The 14168-nt window shown below is 42.6% G+C and overlaps 1 protein-coding gene across 2 annotated transcripts; it reads right to left on the bottom strand.

Annotated features, from left to right (window-relative positions):
- Positions 1-1561: 1561 nt before the first annotated feature.
- On the bottom strand, positions 1562-9781 carry RPUSD2 (RNA pseudouridine synthase domain containing 2). 2 transcript variants are annotated; one of them, XM_081050211.1, is made up of 3 exons: positions 9119-9781; positions 7542-7838; positions 1562-6846 (listed from the first exon to the last, which is right to left on the bottom strand). In XM_081050211.1, the coding sequence occupies exons 1-3, from the start codon at positions 9743-9745 to the stop codon at positions 6112-6114; spliced, it is 1659 nt and encodes a 552-aa protein (XP_080906337.1). In that variant the 5' UTR covers positions 9746-9781; the 3' UTR covers positions 1562-6111. The 2 variants fall into 2 exon arrangements, with proteins under 2 accessions (XP_080906337.1, XP_080906338.1); XM_081050212.1 differs by having other exon boundaries at positions 5589-6846; positions 9365-9751.
- Positions 9782-14168: the final 4387 nt, after the last annotated feature.

The raw sequence follows: 14168 nt of genomic DNA, 5'->3' as shown, positions 1-14168 counted from the left end.
GATGGTTAGCAAGCAACAACCAGTAGCACCATTCCTTCTCATCATATTGAGTAGGAGCAATGCCCCACATTTCAAATTTCGAAATAATTTTTTCATTTGGAATCCCCAGAATGAAGTAAAATGGGATTGAACCCAACCCCAATAAGGTGAAGTTAATGAATGACGGCAAGACCTGAGGACATAACTAGTGGTTCCAGGAGTTAGAAACAGAAGCAATAATTCCTTTTTTGATTGTGTTACTATTGAGTCAGACATTTTTCATATTTCTCTTTGGGCTAAATAAAGGGTCATTGACATTGAGGATTTTTCTCCCTCTGGCTTTCTCAAAGATTCTTTCTTAAATATTGTTATCTGAATATTTTGATTTGTATTTATCAATTCTTGATCAAATTCCTTCAGTAAATGCTTAGGTATTACTGATGGACAAATGAAGGCTGCATTTGTTATAACTATGACAGCATACCGAATGACAAAAACAGACCATTAAAAAAGTTCGAGTCATTGCAACAATCAACTTTCTGTTGATCGTAAATACAGCTGTGGATTTAAAATTCTGATTTTTAAAATTTTGCATGACTATTTGGCATCTGAAATACATATTCATATATATATTCATATATATATTCACTTATAAAAAATTGAAATAGCTCCTTGACAGTGGTTTTTGTGTACTCACTGAAATTGTCACTCCCAATGAATTCTCCTTTCAATGACTGTCAGTAATCTTTTTTTTTATATATAACCTAGCAGAGGCAGTGTTTGTTTTAGTCCATGACACAGGACTAAAAAAAAAGAATCTTTTTTTTTTTGGCTTAAACAGAAATGGTCCCACCTTTCTGGTAACTAGAAGTCTGAGATCAAGTGTCACTGGGGTTGGTTCCTTCGAGGGCTGTGAGATGAATCTGTTCCACACCTCTTTCCTAGCTTCTGGTGGTTTGCTGGCAATCTTTGGCATTTCTTGTCTTATAAAATTCCTAGTCCTTATATATTTGCCACAGTTCTGATTCTGGATGATTTCACATTTAGGGTGAGATATACAGCTATTCTTTAAAAATCCTCAACCTAACTTCCACATGTAGAATATTGGAAAGTTTACAAGAAAAAAGAACCTGAAAAATGGCATCATTTATTATTTACTTGAATTACTGAAGTGTTTTCAAGAATCACTGTGTAGATGCCATGGTAATGTGTTAGAAAATGCAAGGCGCAGGGCTCTATGTCTGCGAGCATGTCAGATCTACATTACCGAAGCCATAAGCTACTTCTAAATCCCTCAGTTCTTTTATGATAAAGAAGCAGTATTTTAATCTGCTAAGACATATTGAAGTGGTTGGTCACTTTTGTGAATTATTATCTATTGCTTATCATTGTAGTCTTCAAAGTACCATACATATGGCGTTCTCTTTCCATCCCTGATCAAAGTGACCCCTGATGGAGGCACTTGTGTGTGGTACCCAACCCAGCTGCATGGAGGTCAAATAGACCTTAGGGGTTGTGTGCAGTGGGTGACTAAAAGGAGTCACTATTTCAGAGATAACTAAAGGTTTAAAAAAAAGTTTTTTAAAACATTTTTTATTAAAAAATTTTTATCTTGAAAGATATTATACATACAATGATACAATATATACATATGTAATACATTGTATATGTACAGTTTAAAAGAATAATAACACCAATGCCATGTATAGATGACACAGCTTAAGAACATAATGTTTCTAGTACCTTTGAAGCTTCCTGTGTGCCCCTCCCTGCTGGCATTCTCCTACCAGACATAACTACTTTACTGAATTTTGTGTTAATCATATTCTTGTTTTTCTTACCAAATATGCATGTATATATCCCTAAAGAATATTTTGTTTTGTTTTTAAATTTTATATAAATGGAATCATATTTACTCATCCATTTCTTTCATGCAACACTGTTTTATCCATTGAATGTAATTCATTCATTTTCACTGCTACTTAGTATACAATCATTTGAAAATAAAGTTAGGTATCCATTCTCTTATGGATGGATATTTTGGTCATCTCCAGTTTTTTGCTATTATAAGACTGCTGCTGTAAATGTTCTTATACGTGTCTTCTGGGGTATGTGTACAAGTGTTTCTCTAGTTATATAGCTAGAAATGGAATCATTGGTTATGTCCATGTTCAACTTTACTAAGCAATTCTTACTGTTCTGATGTAGTTAATGATTGATAAAAATGTTGCAGTTTTCAAAACATGGACAAGCTTCAAATGAAAGGAAGAGTGCACAGAGGGTTTAGAGTGGAAGAAGTAAAATTATCTCTATTTGCAGATGACATAAAAAAATACACACACTTTAAGAATCCACACAAAAAAAGACTATTAAGCTAATAAATTCAGCAAAGTTGAACACAAAGTCAACACAAAAATCAAATGTAATTCTATATACTAGCAATGAGCAACCCAAACATGAAATTAAGAAAACAATTCCATTTAAAACAATATCAAAAAGAATAAAATACTTAGGCTTAAATTTAACCAAGCAAGTATAAAACTTGTACACTGGAAACAACAAAACATTAGTGGATGAAATTTAAAAAGACCTAAAAAAAATGGAAAGGACATCCCATTTTCATAGATTGGAAGACTTAATATTGTTAAGATGATAATAACACTAAGAAAAAAAAAAGATGGTATCAATATCTGAAAGCAATCTATAGTTCAATGCAATCTCGACCAAAATCCTATCAACTTCACAGGCAACAAAAACAAAAATGGACAAATGGGACTACATTAAACTTCAAATCTTTTGTGTATCAAAGGATATAATCAACAGAAAAGACAACGTATGGAATGGGAGGAAATATTTACAAATCATATCTCTGATAAGGGGTTACTATCCAGGACATGTTAACAACACCTATAATTCAACAACAAAAAAATCAAATAACCCGATTTAAAAATGCACAAAGGCTCAAATAGACATTTCTCTAAATGATATATAAACAGCCAGATGAAAAGATGCTCAATGTCACGAATCACCAAGGAAATGCGACTCAAATCTAGTGAGGTATCACCTCACACCCATTAGGATGGCTACTATCAAAACACCAGAAAATAACAAGTGTTGACGAAGATGTGGAGAAAATTAGAACCCTGTGTAATGTTGATAGGATTGTAAAATGGTGCAGCTGCTATGGAAACCAGTATGGAGGGTCCTCAAAAATTGACAACTAGAACTACCATATGATCCAGCAATCCCATTTATGGAGATATAACTAAAAGAATTGAAAGTAGGAACTTAAAGAGGTATTTGCACACCCGTGTTCACAGTAGTACTATTCACAATAGCCAAGATGTGGAAGCAACCTGTGTCCATAAATGGATGATGGATAAAACTGTGGTATATACACACAAAGGAATATTATTCAGCCTTAAAAAGGAAGGAATTCTGTCACAAGTTACAACATGGATGAACCTAGAAGACATAATACTAAGTGAAATAAGCCTATTACAAAAAGACAAAAGTATATGATCCCATTTATATGAGGTATCTAAAGTAATAAAATTCATAGAAACAGAAAGTACAATGATGGTTGTTAGGGCCTGAGGGTAGGGGGTAGAAAGGGGAGTTATAGTTTAATGGGTATAGAGTTTCAGTCATGCAAGAGGAAAAATTCTCGAGATCTGTTTCACAATATGAATATACTTAACATTACTGAACTGTACACTTAAAAATGGCTAGAATGGTAAATTTTGTTTTTTAACACAATATAAAATTAAATTTAAAAAATTCCATCAGCCTCTTGTGCAGGAATGGAATCAAAACAGTATGGTACTGGTAGAGGATAGACAGAGATCAGTGGAAAAGAATCAAGAGTCCAGAAATAAACCTACATATCTATGGTTAAATGATTTTCTACAAGAGAGCCAAGGTCATTCAATGGGGAAAGAATAGTCTCTTCAACAAATAGTGTTAGAAAAAGTGGACATCCCACATATGAAAGAAAGAAGTTGGATTCCTCTCTCACACCATATACACAAATCAACTCAAGATGGATCAAAGACCTAAATATAAGAGCTAAAATTATAAAACTCTTAAAAGAAAATATAGGGGTAAATCTTCATGACCTTGGGTTTGCCAATGGAATCTCAGATATAATACGAAAAGCACAACCAACAAAAGAAAAAATAAATAAATTGGGCTGCATCAAAATTAAAACTTGTCAAAAGCACAGGCAACAGAGGCAAAAATAGACAAGTGGGACTACATCCAACTAAAAAGCAGAAGCACAGCAAAGGAAACAATTAAAGTGAAAGGCAACCTATGGAATGGAAGAAAATATCTGCCTATCATATGTCTGATAAGAGGTTAATATTCCAAAATATAAGGAAAATAGTGTTCAAAAATATAGCAAAAAATCCAAATAACCCAACTGGAAAATGGGCAAAGGATTTGAAAAGATGTTTCTCCAAAGAAGACATGACTAGGTTTGGAGAGCTGCCAGGTGGGTGAACAAGAAAGCATCCACACATCGAGTTCTGAGGTCAGAGCACCTGTGCTCCTTCTAGACCTTACCCTACATATCTCTTCATCTGGCTGTTCATTCATATCCTTTAATATCCTTTGTAATAAACCAGTAATCTAGCAAGTGAACTATTTTCCTGAGTTCTGTGAGCCATTCTAGTAAAGGATTGAACCTGAGGACAGAGTTATAGGAACCCCTGATTTATGGTTGGTCAGAAGCATAGGTGACAACCTGGACTTGAGACTGGCATCTGAGGTGGGGACTGTCTTGTGGGCCTGAGCCCTTAATCTGTGGAATCTGATGCTATCTCCAGGTAGATAGTGTTGGAACTGAGTTAAACTGTGGGACACTTAGCTGGTCTGAGACTGGCTTGGTGTGGGGAAACCCCCACATATTTGAACTGTAGAGTATTCTGTAAGTAGTGAGTAAAGGAAAACAAGGTTTTCTTTTCAGGTATCTAACACAGTCAAATACATAGCAGAGAGTTAGAATAGTGATATTGGGTTTGGGGAACAGGGGAAATGGGGAATTGCTATTCAACAGGTATAGTTTCAGTTACGCATGATTCAATTCTAGAGATCTGCTGCACAACACTGTGTGTATAGTTAACAATACTGTATTGTACACATAAAAGTTGTTAAGGGGTAGATCTCACGCTACATGTTCTTACCACAATAGAAAAATATTAGGGCCAGCCTGGTGGCTCAGTTGTTTGGAGCGCCGTACTCCTAACACAGAGGTCGCCAGTTCGATACCCACATGGGCCATCTAAGCGCCAGGCTCCTAATACCAGCATGGGCCAGGGAGCTGTGTCCTACACAACTAGACTGAGAAACAGCAGCTTGAACCAGCGTAGGGAGGAAGCGGAAGAAGGGGGGAAAAATTATAACTTTTGTGAATGACAGGACACTATCAACAAAATGTATAGACAAGCTACAAAATAGAATAAGCTATTTGAGGGATATACAAATGTAGTATACCCGTACCATGGAATATTATTCAGCCACAAAAAGGGAATGAGCACTGATGCATGCTGTAAATTGGATGAACCTTGAAAACCTTATGCTAAACAAAAGAACGACAGACTCAAAATGTCACTTATTGTATGATTCCATTTATGATTCCATATGAAATGTCTAGAATAGGCAAATCCATCAAGACAGAAAGTAGATTAATCGTTACCATGGGCTGAGAGGAAGGGGAAATGGAGAGTGACTGTTTAATGGCTACGGGTTTCCTTTTGGGTGATGAAAATGTTTTGGAACTAAAGAAGAGGTAATGTTGCACAACACTGAATATGCTAAATGCCACTAAATTGTATACATTAATATGGTTAATTGTCATGTGAATTTACCTCAATAGTAAAGAAAAACACAAAAAAAGCAGCAGTAGGAAAACCAGACATGTATTCCTAAGAAAAAGGAATACATTTACCAACCAGTAAGTTCCCAGACTCTAGCTGGAGGGAGAGGAAGGAAGGAGGTAGTAAGTGTGACCGGTCCTTTAAGAGCCCGACCTCACTCCTTATAGAAACCCTGAGTCCCAGCCCATAAGGTCGGTCCTATGCCAACGGCCTCTTCCCACCCAAGACGCCATCTCTCCACAGGCCACAGCTTTCAATCATCTTGCCAGTCCTCCTGTGCCCAGGTTGGCATGGGTGAAAAGTACTCAAAGCCTGGCCCTTTATAGCGCAGGGCATGCAGAAACATCACAAGGTCCTGGGGCGAGGGGTCCTGTCGCACCAGCTGGCACTCTGGACAGAGGGGGTCTATCTCTTGATTCTCAACATCTGTTTCCGCTGCCTTCCCTGGTGCCAGTGTCACTGTATCCAGATCCTGAGGGGCTGCCTCAGCTACTCCATCCATTTTGGGTGCAGATGCAGCCAAGTCTTCTAGGAGGTTCTTGCCCAGCTCTGAGGAGGGAGTTGCGGAGGCCGTGAGTCCCGAGGACAGGTCATCTTCACAGAGATTTAGCACATCAAGGCTCTGTTTGGCTTGGTGCTCTGCCACAAGGTCCCGCAGCAGTTCCTCATCTGTCTTGGGAATGTGGCCGCCCCGGCCTCGCGAGGGACCCCAGGCTACTGAGTTGTAGATGGGATCATTGAGGATGGGGTGGCCCAGGAACTGGAGGTGGACTCGGATCTGGTGTGTGCGGCCTGTGAGTGGCCGGCAGCGCACAACACTGGAGTGGCCGTTGTAGCTCAGTCTCTGGAACACTGTCTCACAGGGCTTGCCCCGAGCGTCCACACGACACACTCCTACCTTGTAAGACACTACCAAGATGGGTTCCTTGCAGGTTACGTCCTCGGCGGGGAACTCCCCCGCCACCCGGCACACGTACTCCTTCTCCAGCTACACAGGAGGGAAGAGGGAGAAATCAGCACAAAGCCTAACCTCAGGAAGCCCAGGCCCTCTGCACGTGATGAGGAAGGCACCAGCATCAGACAGAAGAGGATTCAAACCCCAGCTCTACCGTTTTCCAGTGTCATGATTCTGGCTACATTACTTAGTCTCTTTAAATCCTACTACCTTGTCTAGAACATGTGATTAGGAAAGCACTTACCTAACAGGGCTGTTATACAAATTCAGTAAGTGAGCCTCGAACGTACTTGGTACTTAGCCTGGTATACAGTAAGCACTCAGTACCAGAATTGTATTACAATCAGATCCAGAATGACAAGTCTCAAGACCACAATGACTACCATTTAACTCTTCTACCCAAGCCTCTTCCAATTTCATCCAATTGTTCCATCAAGTAGGCTCTCCCCACAATCTTAAAAACCTCGTTCTGCCTGTCAGCACTTTAAAACTTCAAAAGAGGAAACGACCAAGAGAGGCTGGCAGTGTGTGTCGTCTCTAAACATCTCTTGAAATGTAAGAGATAATAACCTGTCTTTGGCACTTTAGGTGTTGCCCTCCCTGAAGGTAGGAAGCTTGGCCAGATAAACATGAAGACCCACTTCAGACAGAACTCAATTGATGCCCTTTTGACACATAGCATTTATGAGCCCAGGAAATAACCTGCATGATACAAAAGCGAGGCTCACCTGCCGGTCCCGAACCTGCTCATGAATTCTCTCCGAGACAGCTGCTGTCTTGGCAAACATGAGGACCCCGGAGGTAAGGCGGTCAAGTCTATGCAATGGGTGAAGCTCCTTGAGTTGGTGCTCCTTGCCCAGGATGAAGATGATTGTATTGTGCCGGAAGCGGCCACAGGGGTGGACAGGAATGGAAGAAGGTTTGTCTACAACCACCATGTCTTCATTCTCAGCCAGCAGGCGAACAGGCTCTGCTGTGACTGGTGGCTCATGCCTGTGCACTGTGTTCCGCAAGAAGTCATTGTCCTGCCAATGACATAGGCAACTGGTCAGCCCTGGGGCCAGCAATTTGTAATCAGTCAACTTCATACACAGCTTCCCGTTATTTATTGACATGGAAGAATGGTCACAGTATATCCTTACACAGAAAAAGCAGTATGCATAATGTATTCTCATTTTGTAAGAATAGATACCGAGGTAGATAGCAGGCAATGAAAAACAACTACCCTGGCTATACACAAAAATGTTAATGGTGATATCTCTGGGTAATGGGATTACAGGTGTTTTTTGATTTTGTTTACTTGTATTTTCCTACAATAATGTTATGCTTAAAAGGTAAATTTTTTTAAATGGTGGGACAAAAAAAACCCTCAATAAATCATCAATTTTCATGACCTTGAACAAACAATACCAAGCTGTAAGTCCAGTGATCTGGGCTCTAGACCTGGATTTCCTCCCACAGGTTCACTGCAAGTCACTTTAACTTCTCTGAGTCTCAGTTTCCTTACCTGTAAAAATGTGAGGGTTAGACCAAACCTATGCTTTTCAAAATTGAGATGGGAGATGGGATTCAAACCATCCATTCCCCAAATGCTGACATCACTTGGGCTCCTATCACAACCTGGTGAGCCAGTATTAGGACTCACAGGGGTGTCTGGTACCTTTTAGCTGTGAAGAAGTTTTAAAGAAGGGTCAAAGCACTGGGCTAGACAACTCTGGTCGTTATCGCTGACAGTTCACGATCATATCAGGTTCTACGATAAATAACTTTAGTAGTAGTTATAAGAACATCGGCTTTGGAGGTGACACTTTTGCCTTAATTCTGTGAGGTGTACCTTAATTCAGTTTCCTCACAGGTAAAATGAAGTGGCAATACTATCCCACAAGGCTGTCGTTAGAATGAAATGTTAAAATACTTAAATGCTTATCTTTGTGCCTAGGATATACTACGGAGACATACATGATAACCTCTACTACACTATTTGTACAGAGAATCACAGCGCAAGGCAGTAGGTGATAAGTGCCAGTGCCACAAGACAGTGCATGAGGGGAGCTATGAGAATTCCAACTGCTGTCCCTTGGAAACGAGCAAGTCGCCGTGATGGAAGGGATAAACGGGCTGAGTTTTGAAGCACCGGAGCTACTTGCAGAAACGGAGTGGGGGGAGGGAGCTAAGAGTGTTCCAAATGAAAGCGAGAAAGCTTCTGAATTACCCCGATTTTACTCCAGTACCTATGCCCCACTAGCTCTAAAAACCCCTTCCCCCGTTTCCTCTCCACTTTAGGGCGGCTCCATCAGGACTCCACCTTGAGCACAATGCTGAGGTCCGGTACTGGCTCCTCGTTGAGGCGCAGGCGCCCAGCCCGAACCGCAGCCTCGTAGTAGGCCAGGGGATGGGCTCGGAACTCGGTGCTGAAGACGTGCATCAAGCTACGGCCCACCCAGCGGCCTTTGCAATAGGTCCGGAAGTCAAAGTAATAGGGCCGCACTTTGCGCAGCCCTCCTTCGAAGTAGTAGCTGGTCTCTGCAAAGTGCTCGTCGCCGAAGCTCACCCCTGCCCGCCGCTTCTTCGGGGGCGGCACTACGCGCTCCCCGGTTGTGCCCCGCCGCTTCTTCCGCTTGCCCGGGCCCAGCGCTGCAGCCGGGGCCTGCTCCTGCTTCCCCGTGGTCTGCTCCCCGTCCCCAGGGGCCAGCTCCACTCCCGGGCCCGCCGGCTCCGGGCACCCTGGGGGCCACTCATCCCTCACGTCGCCGCCCGCGTCTCCGTTTTGCTGAGCCGGAGCCCTCAGCCCGCTCGCTGCCTCGGCCCCGGTCGAGAGCGTTTCCGCCATCGGACCCCTACGGCCACTCCAAGTCCTGGCAAAGCGGAGGCACGAGAGGTTGAAGTACCCCGGCACGAGAATCGCCAGCCACCGACAGCCGCCGCGACACATCACCGCGCAGCCACCGCTCGTGGGTCGCGATATGATGACGTCACTCGGCACCAGCCAATCACAATGAGACCCAGTGCCGGGGCGGGGACTGAGGAGAGAGGGATTGAGTTGAATGGAGAGTTGAAAGGTTGTGAGAAGACTCACCAAAGGCGTTGATTGCATGTAGATATGCACAAGTTCCGTGGGTCTGGAGAAACTCTTGAAAGGAGCTTTATTTAAAACAAAACAGACCCTAAATTTAAAACAGACTTTATTTACGACAGAACAGACCGCTAACCTCTGAATATGCTAAGAATATTTAAGTACTGTGTTGTATACTTTAAAAGAGTGAATATTATCATACGTGACATATCTCAATAAAGCTGTTATATATGTATTTAAAAGTACAGCCCAGAAGCAATGTTTTCACACCTGCCTTTGTCCCTAACAGCGTGAGAATGATTAGAGAACTCCCAATTGCCTCCCATTTACCCCTCCCAAGATTAAACTGCAAGTAGATCAGATTTATTTATCAGAGTTCTTAAATGCAAATTACTGAAACCAACTCAGAAAAGGAGCCAAATCAATAGAAGTCAGGGTATCTAAGAACCAGCACATGGCAAAAGGGTGAACTGTGTGGTATGTGAATTACACTTCAATAAAGTCATTTAAAAAAAAAAAAGAATGTTGTTCAGAATATGTCTGAAGCACAGACACACAGAGAGGTATCAGAGAGCTCTAGAGAAAAGGAGTCCTTGTGCGATTGTATGAAGCCTTGCTGTGGATTAGCAATGTTGGCCACACCAGGCAACTTGTTGGAAGTACAGAATCTTGATTCTCTTTCCCTCTGGATCTTCTCAATGAAAATCTGCATTTTAACAAGATCCTCAAATGGTTTGTCTGCATATTAGTTTGAGAAGCACTGGGATAGACCACAAGACCACATAGAGTAGACATTTGTCATACTCTTTGGACATTCAGCATCTTCTCGACACTCTTCTTTTGTGTGGGGAATTTCCCATATAATAAGTACTGCCTTCAAGAGGTAGAAGCCAGAAACTGGCCTTCCCAGTCTCCCTTACAGCTTGGACATCAGTTTTCACCAGGGCTCCATTCATCAGGCAGAACCTTTGGTTCAGAGTCACACACAGAGGAAGTAGGCATTCATATATGATGAGATAGCATTGGAGCCATCTGATTTGTGCCCAGTCAGTAATGCCAGCTGCAGTGTCTGTTCAGTGGTGTAAGGGTGAAATTTGGTAAATAAATAACGTAATTAGACCTGGCTAGTTTGCAGTTTGACTCACCGCATAGTTCTCTCTAGCCACTTGTAGTTAGACTTAGTTTGCAGTTTGATCCACCCTGATATTCAGCTATTTCCTCTTTGTTTCTGCCCTTCCTGATTAACTGAAGAACTCTGTTTTTTCCCCTTTCTCAAGGTTACACATACCTCATTAATCCATTTAATTAACAAACTCCTAACTTGAAAAGAGCAATTTCTTAATCCTCAGTCGCCCAGTCACCGGAATACACAAAAAAACCCAACCCTCGGTGGTCCAGAATCCAGAGATAACATTATCTTAAAACAGACCAGACCCCGGGAAGAATGTCAGCCCTAGAACCTGCCTGACCGATTCCCACTTTCCTTTATTCTTCTTGTGCACCTATAAAATATTCTGACCAGTCTAGGAATGGGGAGGTGGCCTTTGGACAGGAGTTCGCCATCCTCCCAGAATTCATTCTGAATAAACCGGCATTCTGAATAAACCTGCTTTTCTTTCCATCAACCATGTCTCTCGACTTTTAACTTTTGCAGATGACAAGCAGCTGGACCTTAGCATGGCATCAGTGGTAGTGGGTTGTTCCCTGAGCAGTTCCTCAGTGAGTATTAGACACTGTTCCTGGCTCTATAGATCCCAGCCTAACTCACAGGCCATCTCAAAATACTTTGAGCTACTTAATATCCTTTAATCCTGTGCTGTACAATAGAGTGGCTATTAGCCACAGGTAGCTATTTAAATTTAAATTAATTCAAATGATATAAAATTTAAATTTCATTTCTTTCGTTGCACAAGTTGCATTTTAAGGGCTCAATTGACACAAAAAGCTAGTGGCTACCTTATTGGACAGCTCAAATACAGAACATTTCTATTATCATAGAAAGTTCTATTGGACAGAGCAACTTTAATCAATTCCTCTTACTGCTTAAACTGGCTAGAACTTGAACTAAGAACTCCAACTAACTTACTATGTTAAGGATTTAAGTATTTTAAGAGTAATGGGAAATCATCAACAAGTTTTTGGTGTGTGTGTGTGTGTGTGTGTGTGTGTGTGTGTGACATGATTTGATCTCCATTCCAAAAGGATCACCCTAGTTGCAACATTAAGATGGGAGTGAACAGGGAATCACAAAGTCTAGCGCCAGGCCATTGGGGTCCTTGACCATGAGGGTTCTAATTCAAACATTCACACACCCAACAAATTTTGAACATTTGCCAGCACTGCTTGGCTCTGGAGATACGCGGGTAAGAAAGACATGGTTCCTGATCTCAATGAAGAATAGTCTGCTCTAGGACACAAATAAAAAACATATTTGTGCTAATAGCACTGCTGTTAAAGCAGAGTCCAAAATAAAGGGAAGCTGACTGCCCTCATGTGGCTCCCCAGCGTGAGCTGTCATTGGAGAGGAGAGGATCATTGTTTATGGTTTCCGCTGCGCAAGCCCAGGATCTGGTTTGCTCTTTTCAGTGCACACACTAATTAAGCTCAGAGGACATGGGTGAATCACTAAGGTGCCAATTTGTCAATTTACAATTGTAACTGTAAGTTATAAAATGTATTCCTTTTTTTTTTTTTTTTGAGAGCCCACTGGCCCATGTGGGAATCGAACCGGCAGCCTTCGGAGTTAGGAGAATTGAGCTCTAACCACCTGAGCCACCCGGCCGGCCCTATTTTTTTTTTTTTTTTGGTTGAGAGCCCACTGGCCCATGTGGGAATCGAACCGGCAGCCTTCGGAGTTAGGAGCATGGAGCTCCAACCGCCTGCGCCACCCGGCCGGCCCCTTTTTATACCAGTGACTACTGGCGCCTATTGTTAGAGGCACCCTCCTCCTGGTATCAAGATATTTAGCAGGCCAAATTGGAAATCAAGAGTTTGTTGGGTGAGCAAGAGAAAAGGGCATAGAGAGTTGAAAGGCCACAGAGTAGAATGATGAAGCATCTTTAAAGCTACGACAGTGACAGTGCCCGTTTCTATGAATCAGATGCTGCCAGATTCCTGTTGTTGGTGGGCTGGTAGCTGGAGGCCTCTGAGGGTCTCTCATTGGGAGATTCCACACCCCCCCCACTCCCACTCCCCATTTATTCCCTGTGAATAAGCACTGCTAAAATCTTGCCTATTATTTGCTCCTGTTTTCTAACCTCCATGCTTTCCACTTCCTTCTGTTTGTGCATTCTCTCTCAGAATGGTTATAAATGTGAGCAACAGAGTTCCTCCTAGTTCCCTTTCACCTGGTGGTAGTCACGACCGTAGCCGCGTTGATTGGCTTTGGACACATCTAGAGACACGTCATCAGCCAAGTTACTTCCTCGGATGGTTGGCTAATGTCTTTCCGTACACGTTTCCTTAGGAGATAGTCGGACCTGGAAATTGGGGTTGTAGGGGTGAAGAAGGGTTGCATTGCAGTAAACTGATAACGCCTAAAAGGATATCAAAAGTCATCTTCTTTAAAAAGCGTTCCTGACACACACCTCTCGTAACCACTCTCCTTTATGTACTCTGGCCACACTTCTGTCATCTCCTCTACATCTATTTGCTGTTATTTGTGAACTTGTCTGCCCCATGGCGCACCCCTCTGCACTGAGCTGTAAAGATCTCTTGGGACTCGTATCAAGTCTGTCTGTCTTGAATTCCCGCTTAACACAATGCCCAGAACCCAGCAGGAGTTTGGCGTCTATTCACTACATGAATGAGGGAAAGCTTCCTAACTTGGTGAATGGGACAAAGGTCTCCTGCCAGTAGGGAAAGAAGTCGCCTCCTTCCCCATTAGCAAAAGTGCTCTAACCAGGGTCGCGAGGGCTGAAATTTTCGGAGACAAACACCGGCCCAGAGAACTGCTGAGAAGGTGAACTTGCTCAGGGAACCAAGCAAAGTCAAAGGCCTTGACAACCGGGCTTCCCATCTGAGGAGGGAATGGTGGGTGCTGTCCGCGCGCTGGAACACCCAGACACAAGTGGAACCAACCTGGCTCCGGCGAGAAGTAGGGGCCCAGGGGACGGGACTGCATCGTTTCCCGGCAACAACGGGCCCGCCCACCGCTTCCTTGCGCTCAGTCCCTCACTTCCTCACCCAGCTGAGCTCCAGTCGACCTATCCACGCACAGAACATCTCCAAGTCGGGCGGTGGTTGGAGGACTTCCAGGGTCGGTCACTCGGAGACTCCGCCC

This window comes from Rhinolophus hipposideros (genome assembly GCF_964194185.1).
Source record: "Rhinolophus hipposideros genome assembly, chromosome: 5".
NCBI lineage: Eukaryota > Metazoa > Chordata > Mammalia > Chiroptera > Rhinolophidae > Rhinolophus > Rhinolophus hipposideros.
This window is presented reverse-complemented; position numbering and strand designations above follow the sequence as displayed.